This window comes from Symphalangus syndactylus, chromosome 5, assembly GCF_028878055.3.
Source record: "Symphalangus syndactylus isolate Jambi chromosome 5, NHGRI_mSymSyn1-v2.1_pri, whole genome shotgun sequence".
In the NCBI taxonomy this organism is placed as follows: Eukaryota; Metazoa; Chordata; class Mammalia; order Primates; family Hylobatidae; genus Symphalangus; species Symphalangus syndactylus.
This window is the reverse complement of record NC_072427.2, coordinates 72,067,014-72,091,091: the sequence shown is the minus strand read 5'-3', so window position 1 is coordinate 72,091,091 and position 24,078 is coordinate 72,067,014. Positions and strand designations below refer to the sequence as shown.

Below are 24,078 nucleotides of genomic sequence, written 5' to 3'. Positions count from 1 at the left end.
ATGCCCATACAGTTCTCGCACAAACAAAAAGTGTCACACCATCCAGATATGCTTAATTTGGAAGCAGCTGTAAGCGGACTCCCGGCCAGCTCAAGTTTCCTCACCTGGGAAGAGGCTGGAGGCTGTTTACCGTACGGAAGCATGGCGGCCGCCTGCCTGAGTTCGGGAGCGCAGGTTCCTTTCCAGGAAAGAAGCCTAGGCCGCTTTCCGTACAGCAGCATGGGGGCCGCCGACAGGAGGCGATCATAGCCTCACGCCCGGGGGAAGAGGCCGCCGTAAAGGAAGCTCTGCTTCCTCTTCTTCCTTCTCCCGCCTCCCACCGGCTGTCGTAAAAGGGTGAATGGAGAGCGAGTTGTCGGGGGGAAAAAGGGAGGACAGGGGGCGCGGAGTCAGAGTGGCGCAGCAAGTGGCCGCAGGTGGCGACGGTGGCGGGGGGTGGGGTGTGAGGTAATCCAGGGGTCGCGGAAGAGGAGGCTGAGAGGGTCAAAAGAAAACTAAAGCTGCAGTCCGGCCTACTGTTCCGGGGGCCGCGGAGCCCCCACCCGGGGAGATGGACCTCAACCGGATCATCCAGGCGCTGAAGGGCACCATCGACCCGAAGTTGCGGATTGCAGCCGAGAACGAGCTCAACCAGGTGAGGAGAGGGCCTTCGGCGACCCTCTTCCGCCGAAGGGGCGCCCCTGCCGGCTGGCTGGGCTCCCCCTCCCCGGCGCCCCTCGTCCTCACCCCCACCGGGCTGGGGCTGACGCCTCACGGCTGGTCCCGCTCTCCGCCCCCACTGCTCCCGGGTCCAGTGGAGCTGGGCTCCCAGGATCTTTGCCGAGCAGCTCGCGCACCTGTTGGCCACCTTTGCACCTTTCCGTGTCGTCTTCTTTCTCCAGTGCAGTTTGTTCAGCCCAGTTGGTCCGCAAGAAGCAGTTTTTGCAACCTGTGCTAGTGTTTTCAGGGTGTGATTTCTTTTCCTTAAGTACGCGGACTTGGGGAGCAGGTGGGAATTTTACTTACAATTCAAATGTGAGTTCAGCTTTTCTCCAGACCTAGCCCTTCTTAGGTGTTGCTGTGGAGCACGCTGCCCACCGCCTCCTCCTGTCGGGTTGGCAGGACTGTTTTGACATGGATTGGCCGAGTTTTGCGGAGCGCGGGGCAGTGCTGTTGGGAGAGTGCTCTGGGAAGAATAGGCAGTTTCAAGGTGATACTGCTTTATCTAAGACACATCAAAGTAAGATGTGTTTGGAGAAATTTCTTATAAATGCTAAAATGTGTAAGACTTCTCTTTTTTTCTCCGTCTCCTGTTCTTCCTAATTAGCCTTGACGTCTTTCCAGCATTACCCCCACACTTCAAAATTTTAATGATCCCAAACTCTACCTTATTTCTTTTTCCCTACCGGTACTTAAGAATCACAGACCTCTTACTAAAAAGTTGGGAATAACAGCTACCACTGGGATGGAGCAACAGCTGTTTTAGGTTGTGATAACCTGTAAAATGTAAATATTCCAAAATCAGTGGTTCTCAAAGCCTTGCCCAGGACCTGGAGCTTCAGCATCACCTGAGAATTTACAAATTATGCAAATTACGGGGCTTCAGTCCAGACTTAACGAATCAGAAACTGTGGGGGTGGGGCCAGTTGTATTTTCACTAGCTCCCCCAGGTGATTCTGTGCCTCCCGAAGTGTGACTAAAGTGTGACTGTCCTAAGTAAATGTTTCTGTTGGAATTGACTTTAAAAAGCAGCTGCGTGTTGGGAATCTTTGAAAGGGATTATTTTAATAGGAAATCTAGGTGGAGTTTGGAGTAGATATAAATACAGGATTCTCCAGAGATAAAAGTGAGCGTGAAAACTGCCAATGGAGAGGAGGTTGGGTTGAACTAATGCCCAAAGATAATGTATTGGTGCCTGAAAAAGAAATGGACTGTCACTTAGCATAGGGGGAAGTTAAAGTCAGTACCTGTCCCAGGCTTTGCAGAGTAAAAGTACTGTATGTTGGCTGGCTGGAAGTATAGTAATCCAGGGGTTAGTTAGGAAGAACAAAACAGGAGCTGAATTTGCAGTCTACTAGTATGAACAGGGGAGTTGGCCTGTTTATGACCACCGTCTCACAATGAGGCCAGGTGTTCCTTTGATATCAGGTTACACTTCCCTGCCCTTCACCTAACCTTCATTTCTTTCTGATTCATCAGTATATAAGTACAGTTGATGTTATAGAAGTGGAAAAAGTACACGAGAAAGCCTGCAGAACTAGGAGACATTTAAGACCCAATCCTATTTTTTTTCGCGTGGTATTTCAGACAAAAGCAGGCACGGTCAGGGTGGTATGGCCGTAGACTCTTGATGGTAGTTCAATCCAAATCCATTCCGTCATCACTCTGCCCTGCCCCGTAGTGTCCCACCTCATCACAGACCGTGATTTCCCCAGCAATTTCTAAAGGTAGCTAATTGCTATACCACTCATTTAGCATTTATATTTTATATAAAGCATAGTGAAATGCTTTAAGGTTTTTTGAATCGGCTGTAAGTAGAACAAATATAATGTCACCTAACCGTGTAGTAAAACATGCTTATGATGATGGGTTTTGCATGCTTGTCCTTTGTCACCACTGTAACATCCGACTTTGTTGGATAAATGAGTGGGTAAATCACCGTAAGTGGTTATGGCCCACCTCTTTGACTTTAGTCTAGGTCTCCCCTTAGCAAGTACGTTCTGCATAGGGAATGGGAGCAGCTTCTAGCGGTATACTGATGGATCTGTCAATTGCCGTTTAGAAAAATAAGCCGCTTCTGCACCATAGCCTATGTTCCAATGGATAAATTCTCATTTGGAGCTATATATTTTTTTCAGGCCAGCATTTTTCTGTTACTAGTGACTAGTTTTCTGACTGCTATTTGTGATATTGTTTCTATGAGAAAATGTATTTGTAGTTTTATCTCAGGATATTGAGTGAACCCTATACATCTTCCTCATTTTCTATAGACCAGAAGTCCCATTAGTGGCAGCATAGAGGAATAGGAATGGGTAGGTACCTTGCTTAAGTAATTCATCCAGAAAGGTGTCGTCTTTTGATAAATTATCCTTCACATGGCCTCGGTAGGGAAATAAGTTTTTACTTGCATTGCCAAGCTTTGGAATCTCTGCTTTCCATGCATGTGTACATGCCATTTTCATTACCCTTTATTAAGATAATTTGTTTATATAAATAGCACAGATATATTTATTGAGTTAATATATTGCAGATATTGGTATAAGTTTGTTCCCATGGAGCTGAGGATACAGACAAGTAACTAATATAACTTCAGGTCATAAGTGCTGTAGAGAGTAAAGCCCGAGCAAGAGTGTTAGGATGTGTAGCCATTCTCTGAAGAATGGCATTGAGTAGAGAGTTGGATCTTGTGAAGGAATGGGCCAGGCAAAGAGCTGAGAGAGGAACAACGGTTCAGAAAAGGCCCTCGACTTGGCGTGCTGGAGGACTAGAAAGGTTAATGCAGCGGAGCTGTGAGTCCGGATGGGAGGAGACATCAGTTTTTTGCTTTATGAGTTCTCATAAATGCAGAATTTAGTTAAGCAAACTGCTTATTTGCAGAAAACTTCACAGATACAAAATATCCTCAGGAAATCATTGAGAAGTTACTCTTATTTATTTTTTAGAAACTCGAAGCCTGAAGAGGCACAAAGGAATTGAGTAACTATTTCTGAGTAAAGTAGTATGAAAATATATCTGACTTTATCTCTGAATGTTTTAGCTGGCCAAGTTAACATAGAATGAATCAATGCTGAAAGTAGACAAGTTTTCTGAAATTTTTTAAAATGGCAAACAGTTGCAAAAAGGGGAGTTTCAAAATGTGTACAATGGCAACAGTGTTGACATAAAAGTAGTCTCTTCAATAGGTATATTACTTTCAAATAAGTAGCATTTATTTAAGTATAAAGGTTATTTTGTATGTGTGGAATAAGATTTTTAAACAAATAACAGAAGTCAGTTTTTTTATGATTAGAATAAACTATATAGATGTTTTAATCTTTGATTCATGACAAGATCTTTCAGTATTTACAAAGTTATAAACATGAGTTATAATGCATATGTAGAAGGTGAAAGCTGGGTGAATCTGTGTTAATTTTGCCTCCTATCAACTGTTGTTAGAACAAATCTGTTTTCTTAAAAACTGCTTTAAAATTCTGATGGTTTCAGTTATGGATAAAAAAGAATTTACATGCTACAGATTTGAGATCTGAAGACTACACAGGATGAAAGGAAGAAAATTATAATTCAAAATTTTTTGAAGGATATAGAAAGATTTGGAAAGCACAGTGTTCTTGGATGAAAAGGATTAATACTTTTAAAATGCCAGTTGTCCCCAAATTATTGTTTTAATCAAACATGTACTTCATAGATGCTATTTTAATTTAAAAAAATGAATAATATGCCCAAACCTAGCTGTGTATTGAAAGGGATGCCCCCACAGATCCAGGCTCTGAGGAGAGGGGTGAGCTGAACAGACTCTCTGGGTCATTGTCTGGTTTGGCCTCACTGGAATTTGAGTCTTTTCAAATGAATGTCAGTGGACAAAGGCATATGTGGACTCTGGAATGTGACAGGACTGTAATATAGTCCAGGTACTGTACATCTGGATATAACGTGATCAGAAGAAGTGGATGCTCTGTATTTTTTTTGCTTTGAAGGTCCCCATCGCCAAACTCAGGAGCAGATCAAAGTAGAGCACACCTGTGGGGTGAAGTGACCCAGGCCACAGGGCAAGAGCAGGAGCTTCATCCCCACAGGCTCACTTAGGCATTAAGTGTAAAAGATAGTACAGCAGTAGCGGGCAGCTGGTGATGACGGCGCGCTCAACCCCGTCTCGTGAGTCACACTGTTCCAATCTGGACTGGCTTCTCTCCATTGCTCATGCTCAGCTATGTCACATTATCTTCTCTGTTTTGCTCTGTTGGGTCTCCTATTTCCTGTAGCCTTTGTTTTTTTTGTTTTCTGTTTGTCAAAAATACCATAAACAAAATTGAAGCACAAATAATCTAGGAAGAAATACTTGCCATGTATAGGTCAAATAAAAGATTGAGATTTTAAATTCATAAATAGCTGTTAGAATTTATTAAGAATAAAGCAAATACTCCATTTACAAAAGGATAAAGGGAGTAAGGAATTTGTAGAAAAAACAGCCAACAAAGAGGAAAACATCCAACCTCCTTAGTAATAGAGAAAATGCAATTTAAAACATTAATAAAATTTTAAAGTTTCAAAGGAATGATGATACCTGTATTAGATAGATGGACACTATCATATGCTGCTGTTGGGAGTGTAAATTGGTATACTACTTCTGGAGACCATTCTGACAATATGTTAAAAAATCATAACAATGTTCATATTCTTTTATTCATCAGTTTCTGCTCAGGAAAATTTTTTGACTTGAAGTATTTTAGTAATCTTCATTTTGCCTTAAGGGGTTTGTCTCAGTTTAAAAGTTTTTCTTTTATTTGGACAGTAATGTATTCAGTAACCGGTGCTAACTTATAAGCTACTGACTTATATTGCCCTATTTTATAAAACATTTCTTTGTAATTTCAGTCCTACAAGATTATCAATTTTGCCCCCAGTTTACTTCGGATTATAGTCTCTGACCATGTGGAATTCCCAGTACGACAGGCAGGTGAGTTGGTTTTTTGTCCTTTATACATTTATTTATAGGTGAGAGTAGAATGAGAGTTTTATTTTCATTTTACATATCTGTAATTTATTGAAAAATTCGGAAGCACTAGCACTCATGAAGTATTTCTAGTGACTTAAAAACTCACTTTCTTTTCCCCCATAAATTTAGAGGTAGATACTGAGCTCTCAAATATCTTCTAGCTCCTTTTTTTCCTCTTCTCCCTTTTACCCACCAATTCCTTGCCTCTGTAACTTTGCCCTTATTTTTGTTAGCTTTCTCAATTTTAATAGCTAATCTTTCTAACGTTTTATGATTTCTGGTAGCCTAGCCTTTAGGCCCATAGATTAAGACCATGAATTTATATATGTGAATTCAAGCTCTGTTACGTGGCAAATCATGGAGGTAATGTGTTGCACAGATGTTCCTAACCCAGGTGACTGCCGAGCACGACTATGTTTTAAACGTGAAACTTACTTTTTAAGTCTGTGGGATCTTACATTGTTTCATGATGTTGTTCGTTGTTCTTTTATCTTTTTTTTTATGGACTGGTCATTAGAGCCCAGAAGGTTAAAAATTAGAGCCTTGGAGTATCGTGAGTTTTCAAAAGATAATAAAAGCTAAAGGAGGTAAACAACAATAGCTAATTAAAAATAAATATTTAAAAAGACTTGTTATGTAAGTGACATGTACACGTAAGTAATTTGGACAATTTAGAAGAACACAAAGAAGGAAGTAAAATTACCCAACATTCATCACTCAGAAATGGCCATCATTACTCAGAAATGACATCATTAACGTTAGGTGAACATTAGCCTTTCCATGTGTTCACGTAGAAGGATAGATGAACATTTTCATAGAAATGGGGTCATAATCTACGTGCTGATGAAAGTGTTTAATTTTATTTGAAGATAGAATAAAAAGATAAAGAAATATTAAGCTTTGGGAAGATTTATAACACTATATATGATTTCCTAAAAGATCCCTTTGTGGTTAAGATAAAAAAGAAAATCCTATGGAACAACACTGATGTTGGAATTATTTTTTGCTTTTATAAGGTTTACAAGACTTCTGTGTAAATTTTTGAAACCATAATTCGGACTTGTTTCATCTTTGTTTTATAAAATAGGGCTGTTCTGGAATGACGTTTTGTTGAATGGAACCTATTTTAAAAACCTAAGTGTTTATGGGGCTATTGTAAAGTTCCTATGAAGCATCTAAGAAATAACATTTTAAAAGATCTTAAAACAAGTTTTTACATTAACGTCTTCCTTTAATGACATGGAAACATTAGAAAAACACAGTTTATACCTTACATTGTTCTTAATACACCCAAAGATGACTGCCATCAGCTTTGATGCATGGCTCTCCAATTCTTTTGTTTATATTACACATGCTATTTTACAGTTTCCTTTTTTTCATTTAACCATGTACCCTTGAAGATTGCTCCAAGTCAGTGCATATAGATACTTCATTCTTTATAACAGCTGTATTTCTTTATGTAAGAATTACCATGGTTTACTTAAACAATTTGATATTGATGGACATTTCGCTTATTGTCTTTTTTTCATTGTTGATAGAAGCAATGCTAAATGAGTGTCATTGGATATGTATCTAGGTACTTGTGGGAGTGTTTTTATAGAATAAGTTATAACAAGGGGAAATGCTTGGCTAATGGATATTTATGACATTTAGAATTTAGAATCTTCTCACTGAGTTGCTTTTGCTTACATTTTCTACCAACAGTGCATTAGAATGCTAGGTTCCCCAAATCCTCACCAACTCTGTACAACTTAATGAAGTTTTGATGTAAAATGTAAACAGCATTGAAAGGCATTTTTTTCTTCATAATTTGTTTTTTCATAATTTAGATTTCAAATCTGTTAACTACAAGATAAAGTTTATCTTGGTGATTATTTCCTAACTTATTAGGACAATCTTCTTAGAGCAGCCATTTTTATCATAGAATCTGAAATACATTTATAACATTCTACATTATAACCTAAATTTAAGTGGTATTTATAAATTTTCTGCTGTTTAATCTATTATTAAAATACAAGGATGCTCCAAGACACCTAGACAGATAATTTATCTTTAGCATGACACTTAAAAAAGAATGTTGTGATTTTTGCTTTAAAAGAAAGCCTGTATAAAGCTGTAAAAAAAAATTATGCTAATGTTAAGTGGAAATACATCTGCAAAATACTTTTTCTCTTTTGCTTGTGGGCAATCTAAAGTGTTCTTGCTACCGTCAAGCGTGCTCACTGGTGAATGTCCTTTCTTCCCTTACTGTGAGTTTTCAAGAAACAGGAAAAAATTAAGTATTTTGATATTGCCAAGCAAAACAAAAAAATTTGAATGTTTGGTCTGCTGCTTTTCTTTTGAGATGTTGATAAGCATAATAGCATTATTAATATTATCATGTACGGTGAAGGAAGTCTATCTTAAATTTAGAATAGTTATGATCCAGAATTTCAAATCACTTTTGTTTCTAATTTTTTACTCCTTACCTCTGAAGAGAAGAGACTCTTTAGTAAAATTTCTCTAATATATGTAAATTTAGGCTCAGAAATGTACTTTCTTCAGTGCATTTTGGAGTTGCTATGAGAAGGAGAGAGTAGTTTGGATTTAAAAGTGGTGGTTGAGAGGTATGAGACCTGAAGAGGTCATCAGTCGTGACAGATGTGGGACTGTCATTTAAAAAAATAGCATGGTTTTTGATTTCTCTGTTTGCCTGCTCCTTGTTCTTTCTTTTTGTTTATATTTCCAAAGGATGGACAGGGAGAAGATATAACAATTCATTCTGTGGTTATTTGTTTAGAGGTTATTTGTTAAGATTGACCTCAGCATTGCAGAGTGCAGAACCTAGAAATAAACAGAAAGATGCCTCTGATCAGTCCAAAAGCACTTTAAGAAGCTTTTATTAACATTCATGCATTTTATTTGTAGAAAGCTTTGTAGCTTGTACTCAGAATCTATTTAATATTATTTCGATATAATTGACACATTTGTTGTCTAATCTAGCCTTTCACAGAGTAATAAGGGAGAGAAGGGCTACAAAATTACAGTGAAAAACAGCAAGACTTAGAAACATCAACTCAAAAGCATGACATTCTGCTCACTGAGATAGCAGTACTTTCTCCACTTTGAGGTTATGAAACCCAGTTGAATACTATAGTTGTGTCTCTGGGTCCAGAGCTTAAGTGACAATTCATGGTGCTGAAGGAGAAAAGTGTGTGTGTGTTTCAGAAAGTTAATTTCAACTTATGATGCTTAAAATGGTGAGTGGATTTTGTAGGAAAACTATCTTAGAGCAGCCATTTCTATGATAGAATCTGAAATACATTTATAAAATTCTACATTATAACTATCCTAAATTTAAGTGCCATTTGTAAATTTTCTGCTCTATTTAATCTCTTATTAAAATACAAGGATGCTCTAAGACACCCAGACAGATACAGTAAATTTAATATTTCCTTTATGAGTTGGATTAAGATGATATTAGTCCTTTGTTTCTTAGTTCTGGCAAATGGTTTGTATTTAGGTACTTGAATTAAATGATTAAAGGGAGGTTTTTAGATTATTGGTTGATATGGTAACAGTTATCTTTGGTATTTTTCCTTTATCCTTAGTAATCCATAATTATCCATCATAGTAATTAAAATTTTCTTTTTAATATATTTTCAATTTTATTTTACCTCATTGTACATTTATTTAGGCATATACAAATTAGTGTGCCTTTTTTAAAGCTGTCTTGTTTGATGCACCATAATTTTTAAATTATAACTTTTCAGTTATAAAATTAATATTAATAGTATTTAATGACTAAATCATAAATAAGTCCATGATTTTACCATGTCTGTATTTTTACTGTCTAAAGGTTGCTTTTCTTTGTTTTCAAGACTAGTTCTATAGGGATCAAAATGATTTTGTGAATAATATAGTTGATTTTTCTTTTTGCAAAGATTGATCCTGTGAAATCAGGCTGGGCATTCATGCCTGTAATCCCAGCACTTTGGGAGGCTGAGGTGGGTGGATCACTTGAGCCCAGGAGTTCAAGACCAGCCTGGGCAGTATGTCGAAACCCTGTCTCTACAAAAATACAAAAAATTAACTGGCGTGGCGGTGCATGCCTGTATTCCCAACTACTTGAGACTGAGGTGGGAGGATCACCTAAGCCCTGGAGGTGGAGGCTGCAGTGAGCTGTGATTGTGCCCCTGTACTCCAGCCTGGGGGATAGAGTGAGACCCTGTCTCAAAAAACCCCTAAATCCTGTGAAATCAGTCTGAACTGCTGACAGGTTGGTTCATATCCTTAGATCATTTGTTCATTATTTTTTGAATAGTCTATACATTTTTATTGAATGTGTACTCTTTGCCAGTCACTGTTACGTAATATAATGACTATACCCGATAAAACATATCGGGCTAGAGCCTGTGTGGTCTGAATTAAAAACAAGTAAGGGAAAAAAGAAAACCCTAACACACATCCCCCTTTATATAATTTTTGTTTTCACCCAAATAAATTGAAATCATAGATGGAACAGTTTTTCAGAACTTTAGCTACTCAAAACTAACGAAAGAGGAACTTACCAGATGTCAAGTTCATAATTTCACTAAATTTCTTTTATGTTTTAGCTAATGTAGAATGTATTGGTGTATTCTTTATGGTATAGTGCTTTGACTACCCAATTTAGTTTTTTTTTGTTTTTGTTTTGTTTTGTTTTTTTTTTTTTTTTGACAGAGTCTTGCTCTGTTGCCCTGGCTGCAGTGCTGTGGCATGATTTCAGCTCACTGCAACCTCCGCCTTCTGGGTTCAAGGAATTTGCTGGAATTACAGGTACCTGCCACCATGCTTGGCTAATTTTTGTATTTTTTTTTTTTTTTTTTTTTTTTTTTAGATGGAGTCTCCCTCTTTCATCCAGGCTGGAGTGCAGTGGCGCGACCTCGGCTCACTGCAAGCTCCGCCTCCCGGGTTCACGCCATTCTCCTGCCTCAGCCTCCTGAGTAGCTGTGACTACAGGCACCCGCCACTGCGCCCGGCTAATTTTTTGTATTTTTAGTAGAGACGGGGTTTCACCGTGTTAGCCAGGATGGTCTCGATTTCCTGACCTCGTGATCCACCGTCTCGGCCTCCCAAAGTGCTGGGATTACAGGCGTGAGCCACTGCACCTGGCCTAATTTTTGTATTTTTAGTAGAGACGGGGTTTCACCATGTTGGCCAGGGTGGTCTCGAACTCCTGACCTCAGGTGTTCCGCCCGCCTCGGCCTGCCAAAGTGCTGGGATTACAGGTGTGAGTCACCGCGCCGGGTCACGAATTTAGTTATATGTTAAAAGTTGGGTGAAGAAAGAGTTGGGTGGGGAAAGAAGAGAAGCTTAAGGGAAGAAAGTTATGCTGCTTTGCAAATCACGTATCTTTATTCTTTACACACACACACACACACACACACACACACACACACGACATTATAAGTATTTACTTACATTCACTGTTCAGCTGGGATGGTTAGAAAGCTTTACATTCTGGCCAGGTGCAGTGGCTCACACCTGTAATCCCAGCACTTTGGGAGGCCGAGGCAGGCAGATCACCTGAGGTCAGGTGTTCAAGACCAGCCTGGCCAACATGGTGAAATCTTTTCTAACTAAAAATGAAAAAATTAGCTGGGTGTGGTGGCACATGCCTGTAATCCCAGGTACTTGGGAGGCTGAGGCAGGATAATCGTTTGAACCCGGGAGGCAGAGGTTGCAGTGAGCCAAGATCTTGCCACTGCACTCTAGCCTGGATGACAGAGAAAGACTCCGTCTCAAAAAAAAAAAAAAAAGAAGAAGAAAAGCTTCACATTCCTTCTTAAAATGCTATAGCAATATGTCAGCCTGTTTCTTTCAGAAGCCTTTTGTTAAACGTTGAAAACGATTAAAAAGAATAGAACAAAATCAGATTATGTATTTTGATAGATGTGAACATATAAAAATTTCCTGAGCTTTTTTCCAAAAATTTTTGACGGCTATTTACAAGTAGTAAATATTTCAAAAAGGTTGGATGAAAATTACCAGTACTATAAAAAGAAGAGATACTCCAAAATGCTAGTGTTTGATAGTAGCCAGTGGGAAAACAAAAAACAAAAAAAGCCATCTTCGTGAAGGAAAGTAGAACTTTACCTGTTGTCACCTCAGAATTAGGCATTGCGAAAAGTATGATTTTATGATCTCAAAGTATGTTACTATGCATGATTTCTAGATAATTTTCTTGTCCTATAAGCTCTGGGTCTTGACTTAATGAAATGTTTTCTGCTTAGACTAGCTGAAGTGAAACCTTTAAATTCTTATCCACTTTGCCTTCCTGATTTGGCTGTTTATACCTGTAAGAGTATCCATTTTTGCTGGGTTTCATGTTTGACATTGAAGGGTTTAGACTTTAATGCTCGGTAAGGCTGAATTAAAGCCATCCTTTTTGGTACTGCGACATTAGCATTTTTTCTCAAACTCAGCTGCCATTTACCTGAAGAACATGGTGACACAGTACTGGCCAGATCGAGAACCTCCACCAGGAGAAGCAATATTTCCATTCAACATTCATGAAAACGATCGCCAGCAAATACGTGATAACATTGTGGAAGGAATAATTCGGTCTCCAGATTTAGTGAGGTATGTGGTGCTATATCTTTATGATTACTAGAAAGCATGAAATGCTTAGATCTGAGGGTAGGTGCTGTTGGATCTAATCCTCGACCTCCTGTTTCTTTTTCTAAAGAGGTAAAGTAATAAAGAGGGACACTCAAAGAATATTATTTTACTTAGCGGTCTTTGCATTTGTAATTCTTTGCCTCAAGATATTTTGGAAAAGATTTTGTTGCCATATGTTGCCACAAAAAGAGGTAAGATTTAAAAAAAATCATACTTAACCAAAACAATTGTGTAAGTCTTGCTACTTAAATGACCTTTATTCTTAATAATGATCTCTTGAGTTTTTTTACTACCTGCTTTTCTTTTCTTTGATACAGAGAGATTGATTCTGGGAATTTTTACCTACCACCTATCTTAATCTTTCCCTGTATTTTTATTCACATTTATGAATTGAGCATGTTTTCCTTCAGATAAGACAGGATAGTGTAGGTATAAACTAGAAGCAGTTTTTCACAGTCATAGATTAGATGCTGTAGAGCAGTAGTGTCCCTCAGAACTTTCTGCAGTGACAGTGTTCTGTGTCAGTGCTATCTAATATTAGCCACATGGCATCAATGACTGTTGAGCACTTGAAATGTTGCTAGTGTTAACTGAGGAACTGAATTTTTAATTCCATTTACTTTTGATTCATTTGAAGTGTGCATATGTAACTAGCAGCTGCTCTATTGGACAGAGCAGCTGTAGAGTCATAAAAATTTTGCAGTCTTATAATAGGAGAAACAAATTCTTTTCAACATACAAGATAGTAATGAGGTATCTTTTGAAAATGGAGGGACAAATAGGTGGAAACAGAGGTAGAGGAATGAAATTTTTTAATGTCAAGAGGTTGAATATAACGTTAGCCCTGAGTATCTAATAGCCATCATGACATAAGCAGTGGAAAAGGAAGGGAGTATGACAGGTAACAGGAAGGAGAACAAACATTGAACTCTTAGAGCAATTAATTTGTTAAGAGGAGAAAATAGGTATACTGGTTAAAAAAAAAAAAATCACCGTTATTCTCATTGGTTGCCCAAATGCCAGTCATGGGACTGATACCCCTGTGGTACCATCATGTATCCATTTATTTTCAAAATCTTAAATTTTCAGATCTCCCTTAATCTTTGAGTGGTTCCACACAGTAATGCATGGAGGGTGGCCTTTCATAACCATCCTTTGCTTGGAATGAAAAAGGACTGGGAGAATCAACCTGAAGATGAAATTTTAAAAAATGAAAAGCTTCAGTTTTATTGTATACAAATATGACATTTATTGTTTAAAGGAGCAGCTACTACTGGCACTAAAGGAGATCTTTTATCTTTATTATGGGACAGTTCTCTGTGGCTTTGCTCCTTTTATGTTCTTAAGGCTTAACTATAATCATTGTTGAAATTTCTTCCACCTATTCTCAAAGTTTAAGAGTATTACAAAGGGATTTTTCAAATAGATTTGATAATGTGAAGAAAAGGCATCATTTTGTTTAATTTTACCATTTTAAGTGAATCTGAGTTACTGGTTGTTCAACTGAAAATGCTTTATTTTTTTTAGTTGCACTGTGGAATCCTAATTTTGCCAGGTTTGTTTTCTAACCATTTGAAAATGTCATGTAAGGTCATATTTGGTGATAACATTGAATTGATAGTTTGTAGAAAAGAAATTTTTCCCCCTATTTTCTTTTCAGTTCCAGTGAAAGTTGAAATCTCATTGAGGAAATGATTACTGATCTATGTTATCAGATAACTTATTTTAGCATTTAACTTTGTGGTTTTATTAAAGGAATATTTTCTTTTTCTGTTTTATGTCTCTTCTGTTGCCTTTTTCATTTATTTCTTTGGAAATAGCTCTTAGCTGTCCTCTTCAGGAATTGCCTTGCTAATACATGTTTCTTTCTTATACTCGGGGTACAAAAATTAGTATCTCAGACTGCTTTCGATAGATTCAACATACGGTGTTGGGTTTTAATTGATAATGGATGAGTTCAAGGTTTTGGCCCATAGAGAAGCTTCCCACAGTTATGTAGGCCTTCTTTTTACTTACTTGTACCATCTTTAGACTAGGTTTGTCTGTTTGAAGTGTTATTTTTTTTCCCCATTTAGGATATGATAACCACAATATGAGATATAATAAGCTGGGAAATTTTACAAAGCGGAGGTAGATTCATTGGAGTTTTTTGAAAATTTTAAACTGTTTAAAAAATTTTTTTAAACTGTATTTAGGATAAGATAGTTTGAAAGGTTTCATTTGTTTTAGAAATTCACCCATTCTGTTTATTTTCAATAAGTTGAGCCACTGAGGATGTTTTTTAGATATGTCTTTTTCCCCTACCCCACATATGTAAGTATATAATACAGGTAAATAGAAGATAACAAACTTTTATGTAAAATATTAGAGGTCTTTGAAACATAGTATTTATAACTACTTAGATTTTGGACTTTTCTTCCCTACCTTGTAGAGTCCAATTAACAATGTGTCTCCGTGCCATCATAAAACATGATTTTCCTGGTCACTGGCCAGCAGTGGTGGACAAGATAGACTATTACTTGCAATCACAGAGCAGTGCAAGCTGGCTTGGCAGTTTATTATGCCTCTATCAACTGGTGAAGACATATGAGTAAGTTGGTTTCCATTGGCTGAAGAAAGCAGCCTTGTATAACTTAGAAATAATTTAGTTGCAAAGAGTGGTCTGTTGTGGATGTTCTGCACAGGTTATCAGATTAGTTTGGGAAATGTTGGGTTAGACATGCTTAAATGTGTTTATTTGCTACAGTTATTGAAAGAAACTTTAATGTGCTGATGGATATTGCTAACCTCTGAGACAGTGATATAATATGAAGCACTTCTCAAACTTGTTAGTTGCACAGTACCATTTATTAACAGCTTTCCTTGGAAACTCTGATATAGAGATACCTTAATATTTGTCTTCTAGGGAGTATATTAAGTAAACCAAAACATTTACTTTTTTGGATGCAAGATAGAAAATGTTAACGTTTCTTTGCTAATGACATTCTTTTCCATAGAAGCAACTTGGCTAGGTAGAGGACTAATATCACACTTAATAGTATTGCTTTCTGGTTTCTAGGAAGATTGCTACATGTGCATATAAAGTCCTGTAGTTCTTCTTTTAAACTGACTAGTTCCTACTCTACTTATGGAATTTATAGAACATATTTTAGATTTATGGCAATTAAAGCGATCTAAGAGCACCTAAATTTTAAACTATTTTAACTGCTCAATTCAGGGTAACATAATAAAAAAAATTCCCCGCGTATTATTTTTTATATAGTTTGTCTATTTAAAATAGCATAGCAACTTATATTTTATAGTAAGAATTTTGACTGGATGAAAATTAATTTAAATATTAGAAACATTCATGTAGGAAAACTGCAAAATGGTCTCGGATTGTTTTAAACTAGTCTAAATCTTTCCAGAAAGATTTTAGGTGTTGTGCCTAAAACAGGATGTGTTATTTTAAATTTCTTTTCAACCTAATTCTAGCAATTCAAACAAACTACAAGTAAATGTTAATGATTTTGTTTTGTTAGTTCTATGTATTTAAAAAATATTTTGTAATTTATTGTTGATGGTTCTTTGGGTGGGAAAAATTACTTTTCTGTTTTTGTCTTTGCTCATGTAGATATAAGAAAGCAGAAGAGAGAGAACCTCTTATAATAGCAATGCAGATATTCCTGCCTCGTATTCAGCAACAAATTGTGCAGCTCCTTCCTGATTCCTCCTATTATTCTGTATTACTGCAGAAACAAATTCTGAAAATCTTTTATGCACTTGTTCAGGTAGGTTTCTATTGCAGAAAACAAATATGGAGTCCTATATTTCTGCCTGACACATGGGAAGTGCTCAATAAGTGTCACTTATTATTAAAAATTATTTTGTGTTATCCCATATATGTCTTTAAAAAATGCTTATGAGGAACAGGTTCACAGAAATTAATTGCCCAAGATCGTCTCAATGGCATATCTGCCCCTATGTGCTTTTCACTCCAGTGTCTGAAATCATGGGTAAAGCAGAACCAGGATAGGTAAACCTACCTGCTCTAAAACCTGATTACTCGACTTATCTGTTCTGTAGCATTCCTGCCTATAGATTAGTTACGATTACAAGAGAAGAAGAAGGAAAAGAAGAAGAGAGTCCCTCTTCTATTGGGAAATCATATTGATGGTAGTTTCTTTGCATTTGACTCAAAGCTAACAGAAGATTTAGGGCTCATTTTCCTTGGTTTAAAATACTGCCTAAAAAAAAAAAAAATCTGAATGCTATAAGGGATACCAACATGGGAATCCAGAAAGAAATTAGAAGATAAAGATGGAATATGTTTGAAATATAAAAATATTTAACATCAAATCCTTGAAAGACTTGGGTAAATTATTTAGGTCTGATTGGAGGAAGAATAATTGTCTTCAGTCTTAACTGTTTGATGAATGAATTAAACTCTATTACATGCTTTCTAGTTGAATTTGTCATGAGAAGAGGATGGTTTTTTTGAGCTTAAAAACCAAGATAGTTTGGATCCATCCTTGGCTTTTTATTGACTTAGATACTTAAACTGTTTCAAAATATTTTACTTTAATAAAAATTTATATTTTTATTAAAGCTTCATCTTTTAAACTTTTAATAGGGATAGTCTGAGGCAGATTTTTTTCCCCCCCAGAGCAGCCTTTTTGCAGGGAAAGAGAAAGGGGAGGGAGGCAAATGTGAGAAGAGAAGAAACTAGAATACTAGGAAAATATGTTCTCTCACTTGTTTTGAAATAATATTCAGAGGCCAGACTTCCTTTTTCTATTGGGAGAAACAGCTAGAAATTGGGAAGTAAGACAAAGGCTGATGAAATAATTTTTCTAAAGCCTCTACCTCTAATTGGTTTGCTAAGAGGACAGAATCTACATATTTTTCTCAGTCTATACTTGCTAAAAACCTGAAAAACCTCAACATTTTTAACCATTTTGGTAATCTATTATGTACTAATACATTAATATTCACCTCTGGGAAGTAGAAATTTAGAAGGCATTAGAAGCCACTATTACAATGCCGACATAAGTAAAAAGCGGTAATATGAGAAGGAGCAGACAATTTTGTTTTTAAAAGTATGAGCAGCCGGGTGCGTTGGGTCAGGTCTGTAATCCCAGCACGTTGGGAAGCCAAAGTGGGTGGATCACCTGAGGTCTGGGGTTCAAGACCAGCCTGGCCAACATGGTGAAACCCCATCTCTAGAAAAATACAAAAATTAGCCAGAAATGATGGCGGGTGCCTCTAATTCCAGCTATTCCTGAGGCCGAGGTGAGAGAATCGCTCGAACCCAGGAGGCGGAGGTTGCAGTGATCTGAGATTGCACCATTGCACTGCAGCCTGGGTGACAGAGCGAGACTCCGCCTCAAATAAAATAAAAATATGATACAACAGATCTTATCTAAGTAACATAATATTTGTACAGGACACTTGGATATTCTATACATAAGCTCAGCCTAACCCTCAGCCTACATCTCCTCTGTTCCCTATATCAAATCCAAATGGCTTCCAAATGCACTTAGAATAAAGTGCATTTGGAACTTCTTAATATAGCCCATAAAGCCCTTCATCTCCTCACCTTCTCTTATTCCTACCTTTGTACATGTACAGTCATGTGTTACTTAACTCTGGGGATACGTTCTGAGAAAATGCATTGTTAGGTAATTTTTGTCTCTGTGTGAACATTGTAGAGTGTACTTACACAAACCTAGATGCTATAGCCTACTACATACCTAGGCTGTGTGTTGCTCCCAGGCTGCAAACCTGTACATGTTACTGTACCAAATACTGAAAGCAGCTGTAACTCAATGGTAAGTAATAGAAAAGATTTGCTAAAAATACAGTATAAGATATTTTTTAAAAAGCACTCCTGTATAGGGTACTTACCATGAATGGAACTTGCAGGACTGGAAGTTGCTGTGGGTGAGGTAGTGGTGAGTGAATGTGAAGGCCTAGGACGTTAGTCTATGCTTATAAATGTTGAACATTTAGGCTACACTAAATTTATAAGATTTATCTGCAATAATAAATTAACCCTAGCTTAGCTTACTGTAACTTTTTTACTTCATAAACTTTAGATTTTTTTTTTTTTTTTTTGAGATGGAGTCTCGTTCTGTCGCCCGGGCTGGAGTGCAGTGGCACAATCTCGGCCCACTGCCACCTCCGCCTCCAGGGTTCAAGCAATTCTCCTGCCTCAGCCTCGATTACAGGCACCTGCCACCACGCCTGGCTAATGTTTTGTATTTTTAGTAGAGACGGGGTTTCACTATGTTGGCCAGGCTGGTCTCAAACTCCTGACCTCGTGTTCCGCCCGCCTTGGCCTCCCAAAGTGCTGGGATTACAGGCGTGAGCCACCACGACTGGCCAGACTTTAAAATTTTTAACTTTTTGACTCTTTTACTAACACTTAGTTTAAAATATTAACATGTTGTACAACTGTACAAAAATATTTTCTTTATTTCCATATTTTAAAAGGTTTTATATTTTAGAATTTTATTTTTTTTCAAACTTTTTCGTTAAAAACTAAGACACACACACATTAGCTTAGGCCTATGCAGGGTCAGGATCATCAATATCACTGTCTTCCGCTTCTGTATTCTGTCCCGCTGGAGTGTCTTCGTTTCAGGGGCAATAACATGCATGGAGCTGTCATCTATGATAACAATGCCTTCTGGAATACCTCCTGAAAGACCTACCGGAGGCTGTTTTAGATAACTTAAAAAAAAAAAAGTAGAAGGCGTACACTCTAATGATGAAAAGTATTGTATAGTAAATATATAAACTAGTAGCATAGTTGTCATTACCAGTTACGTACTGTATAAAATTGCTATACTTTATATAACGGGCAAGGCAGTAGGTTTGTTTGCACCAGCATCACCACAAATATTTGAGTAATGCATTGTGCTGTGACTTTAAGATGGTTACTATGTCACTAGGTGATAAGAATCTTTCAGCTCTGTTCTAATCTTACGGGACCATTGTTGTATATGCAGTCTGTCACTGACCGAAACATTTGTTATGTGGTGCATGACTTTATATATATTTTTTCCAGTTAGAGTGTAAGCTTCATGAGGGCAAAGATTGTCTATCTTATTATGTCTGTAGCATGTAGTGTACTGAATGGATGTGGAGGCAATATCCCTCTTCTGCAACTCACAGTACAGCAGAGGTGAGCCATATATCTGTGTAGTACAAAGTAGACTGTAGTTATTATGCTACAGTGTAGAGGAAAGTAATTAAAAAAAAGTTTCATGAGTGTTTAGTGAAATAAATATTTTCATTAAGGTGGTTAAAATGGAAAGTTTGACCCTCAAAGGGGTAAGTCCTAAAAATCACTCACTTAGAATCTCATGCTGAATAAATGAGACCTCAGTGGTATTCATTTGTTTTTCCTTTTAAAAAGTAGACCCAAGAAACAACTCATGGCAGGTAGTCTTCTAAATTTAAAAATTTAAGTTCTATATAGTCGTATAAATCTATTTTAAGTTAGGTTGAACTATACAAGATTGCTATTTTCATTCTCAAATGTTAGCCCTTTCATATATTTTAGCCTTACAATATAGATAAAATTGCTGATTTTTTTGGTTGGGAGGAATTACTGTTCATGTTGTTCTTTTTCTCTTTTCCAGTATGCATTGCCTCTTCAGCTAGTGAATAACCAAACCATGACAACATGGATGGAGATCTTCCGAACTGTTATCGACAGGACCGTTCCTCCTGTAAGAAAAGCTTTTCCCAAGAAAAACAGGGGAAACGGGTTTGGAATGTTTGTGATAGACTGAGTCATTATCCCTGGCTGCTCTTTGAAAAAATTTACTACTATAATAAAATAAATTAATAAAATAATTCATAATACCATTTTTAGAAAGCTTAGATAAGCAATTTAAATCCTACCAAAAATGAAAACTGTTTTTAAAACTTTATATTTATTTCTCTAGTCTTTTTTTTTTCCTCTGCATCTATATACAACATATTTAATTTATAAAAGTAGTATATGTTGGCTGGGCATGGTGTCTCACACATGTAATCCTAGCACTTTGGGAGGCCAAGCTGGGAGGATCACTTGAGGCCAGGAGTTCAAGACCAATCTGTGCAACATAGTGGGACCTTGACTCTACAAAATGTAAAGAAAAAAGAAAAATAGCTAGATGTGGTAGCATGTGCCAGCTACTTGGGAAGCTGAGGTGGCGGGATCACTGGTAGTTTGAGGCAGCAGCAAACTATGTTTGGGGGACAGAGCAAGACCCTATCTCAAAAAAGAAAATAAAAAAGTATTTATTGATACTATTTGGAAATTCAGTTTTCACTTAAAACTTACAAATATTTTTACGATTATGTATGCTTTTATACTGTCTTTTTTTTTTTTTTTTTTTTGGAGACAGTCTCTCTCTGTTGCCCAGGCTGGAGTACAGTGGCACTATCTTGGCTCACTGCAAGCTCCGCCTCCTGGGTTCACACCATCCTCCTGCCTCAGCCTCCTGAGTAGCTGGGACTACAGGTGCTCGCCACCACGCCTGACTAATTTTTTTTTTTTTTTTTTTTTAGTAGAGACGGGGTTTCACGGTGTTGGCCAGGATGGTCTCGATCTCCTGACCTCATGATCCGCCCACCTCGGCCTCCCAAAGTGCTGGGATTACAGGTGTGAGCCACCACACCCGGCCTATACTGTCATTTTTGTTGAATGTTTTACTTGCTGGATGTTTAGGCTTTAATTTTTTAGTGTTTTAACTCTTAAGAATGTACTTAAATTTTTGTGCACATATATGATTTTTTTCTTTGGATAAACTAGAAACATGGAAGGCTTTTCACTAATCTTACAGAATGCTCTTCAAAAAAGTGTGCCCTCAGTTACACTTCAATAAGCAGTGACTGAGAATGTCTGTTATGGGTACACACTTAATTCTAAGTTTTTCTATTTGATAGGGAAAAGATGGTGTTTCATTTTGATCTGCAATAATATTATTTTTAATTTATCACATTAGTTCTTGTATCTATTAACATTTTAGTTTGTCTTAAAATGTGCAGTATTATTTCTCTTGTCCATATCGTGAGACAAAGTATTTTGACGTTTAACTTACATACATAAATGCACAGAACTTAATGACTAGTTCAGTGAATTTTGACATACACTTGTGTTATCACCCAGATCAAAATGTAGAACCCTTTCATCATCTCAGTGTCCTGAAGGAACCATGGTGTTTTGTATTTTGTCCTCTACTTATTTAGGCCTTTTGAAGATAGGAGGTAAACGTGAACAGCAGCGTTGGTTAGTTGAAATTTACTTTGCTTATTTAATTCCTACCTAGCAATCTATAAAGTAAGAATTTTCATTTGTATAGCAATCTAACTTCACATTTAATATGACTTAACCTATATCAAGATTTATCTTGCCTTTGTTATTCACATAAATCCTTTTATTATGCAGAACTTTAATCTGGGTAATTTTGTCCTGTTAGGAGACTCTGCACATTGATGAGGATGATAGACCAGAACTGGTATGGTGGAAGTGTAAGAAGTGGGCACTGCATATTGTAGCTCGGCTCTTTGAACGGTAATTATCTGTTTATTACACTGATGATCATACAGCCAGTATCTCAGTATCAGATATGATTATTTGCCTTTTGAGCCACTGAGAGCCAAGAGTCACTCTGTTTAAAGTAGCTTAATTTTAATCATTGGCTTTGAGATCATAATGAAGTGAGTGGTCTTCCCTGGATCGTTTCTATTCTTCTGTGAAAAACTTGGGAAAAAAACATTGTTCAGCCCATTGGTAATATCTAAGAATTATGCAAGAAGCTGCATGGTCACTCAACTCCGTAATAATGTCAAATTTAATTTTAAAAGCATTTATTGAAAAAAATCTATGTCAGTTGTAACATTTTAATTTCGAATATTCACCCTTTAGGAGCTCTTGGTTTAGCAAGTGAAAGCTTCTGTCTGAAACTTTACAGTATGGCCCGTAGTCTAAGTACAGGTTATCTTGATTTCATTTTGTGGCTTGTGGGAAAAAAAGGCAGTGTTAGTTTTCTGTCCCAGTAGAATCCATCTTTGAATAAGGTACTATATTTAAATTAGCAAGCATGCTGTTTGTAAAATTCACGGTATTTGTACATTTTCTCTTTGTATTTTAAGATATGGAAGCCCAGGAAATGTCACAAAAGAATATTTTGAATTTTCTGAATTCTTTTTGAAAACCTATGCGGTGGGCATTCAGCAGGTAATAAACTTATGCTTTTAAAATAGAAGAATGGTTACTACTGAAAGTAAAGTCATTACTATCTACTGGAAGTAGGTTACAAACATACTAATTCATTACGTATTTATAGAGGATGAAAGGACAGTTCTGGTAATCTCTTACAGTGCAGTTAGTTTTAAAACCAAGTTTCCAGTGCAATTAGTTTTAGAACCAAATGTCCCGAGACAGCCACCACCAGAACTGAATCCTAGACTCTGGACTCAAACCTTTTAAGTTGATAGTGGTGTAGCAGTCACCAGTATTAGATTGGGTTCTTCTATTAATTCTCTGACCTCTTATGAGTTTTTTGATCTTTGTTTCTTCACCTCTTTGTTCTAAGTTTTTATTTTAGAAGACTTATATAATATGAATTGGTCTATATGAAGAGTAGTTGAGCTTATTAGACGTCAAGGCTCTTAGCTGAGAACTTAAACATTTCTATGGAAGTTTGGGAACCATTCTATATAGTGAAAATTAGTTCCTGAAACAATCCAAATTGATATAATGTTTAAAAATTTTAAAGCTACAAAGGACAAGTGCCATGAAAATTGGTTGATCAGTGTTGCCATTTAAATCATATTTTTATGTTTCAATAAAATTTATTAATTATTGACCACTGGCTGTGTCAGGACCATATTGAGGAAGCAAAGACTAATTAGACATAGGGAAAAGCTTTAATGACATAGAAAGTGTTTCTAGATTTTTTTTTTTTTGAGATGGAGTCTTGCTCTGTTGCCCAGGCTGGAGTACAGTAGCACAATCTCGGCTCACTGCAACCTCTGCCTCCAGGGTTCAAGCAATTCTCCTGCCTCAGCCTCCCAAATAGCTGGGATTAAAGGCACACATCACCACACCTGGCTAATTTTTTATATTTTTGGGTAGAGGTGGGGTTTCACCATGTTGGCCAGGCTGATCTTGAACTCCTGATCTCAAGTGATCCACCCAACTTGGATTCCCAAAGTGCTGGGATTACAGGTGTGAATCACTGTGCCTGGCTCTAGATTCTTTTTTTTTAAATAGCTCTTTATTGTCAGCATTATAATGTTAAGTACTTAGAACCTGTTGTCTTGAGATGGAATACTTCCTTTTATGTATTATCATTTTGCCTAGTAGAATGCTTTCTAAAAAGTACAGTGCAACAATTCAGGAAAGCTGTAGTTATATAGTTGAATTTCTCACAAATTATTTTGTTGGCTGGTGAGACAATCTATAGGGAAAATTAGTGAATAAAACCAGGACAATCAGGAAGCTGGTCAGCTGTCTTCTGCCCCTTCCACTGCTGTCCACTAATGTTAAACTCCTTAAAGTATCTTAAAGTTAATTTCCACTTGAAGTGTGGTGAGTTGATTTTTTTTCAGTGTCATAAACATGTATGTGTGAGTATACATGTATACACATATCAAAATGCCGTTATATCCGTGTTATAAACTCTTGGTACCATGGTTATTTAAGGTATATATTCCTGATACTTAAAAATAGTTTTCTTATCAGGGACTCTTCTCTCCCCCAC

The 24,078-nt window shown here is 37.0% G+C and overlaps 1 protein-coding gene across 3 annotated transcripts in view; it reads left to right on the top strand.

Annotated features, from left to right (window-relative positions):
- Positions 1-207: 207 nt before the first annotated feature.
- IPO8 (importin 8) overlaps positions 208-24,078 on the top strand; it is a 74,063-nt gene continuing 50,192 nt past the window's right edge. Inside the window, exons 1-9 of one of the 3 annotated variants that reach the window (XM_055280238.2) lie at positions 208-634; positions 5,572-5,653; positions 10,394-10,489; positions 12,139-12,295; positions 14,766-14,924; positions 15,948-16,104; positions 19,963-20,052; positions 21,790-21,884; positions 22,466-22,550. In XM_055280238.2, the coding sequence (XP_055136213.2) occupies positions 551-634; positions 5,572-5,653; positions 10,394-10,489; positions 12,139-12,295; positions 14,766-14,924; positions 15,948-16,104; positions 19,963-20,052; positions 21,790-21,884; positions 22,466-22,550 (1,005 nt within the window). In that variant the 5' untranslated portion in view covers positions 208-550. Of the gene's footprint in view, positions 635-5,571; positions 5,654-10,393; positions 10,490-12,138; positions 12,296-14,765; positions 14,925-15,947; positions 16,105-19,309; positions 19,652-19,962; positions 20,053-21,789; positions 21,885-22,465; positions 22,551-24,078 lie in introns of those variants that run through there. The other 2 variants (XM_055280239.2, XM_055280240.2) reach the window with 2 other exon arrangements.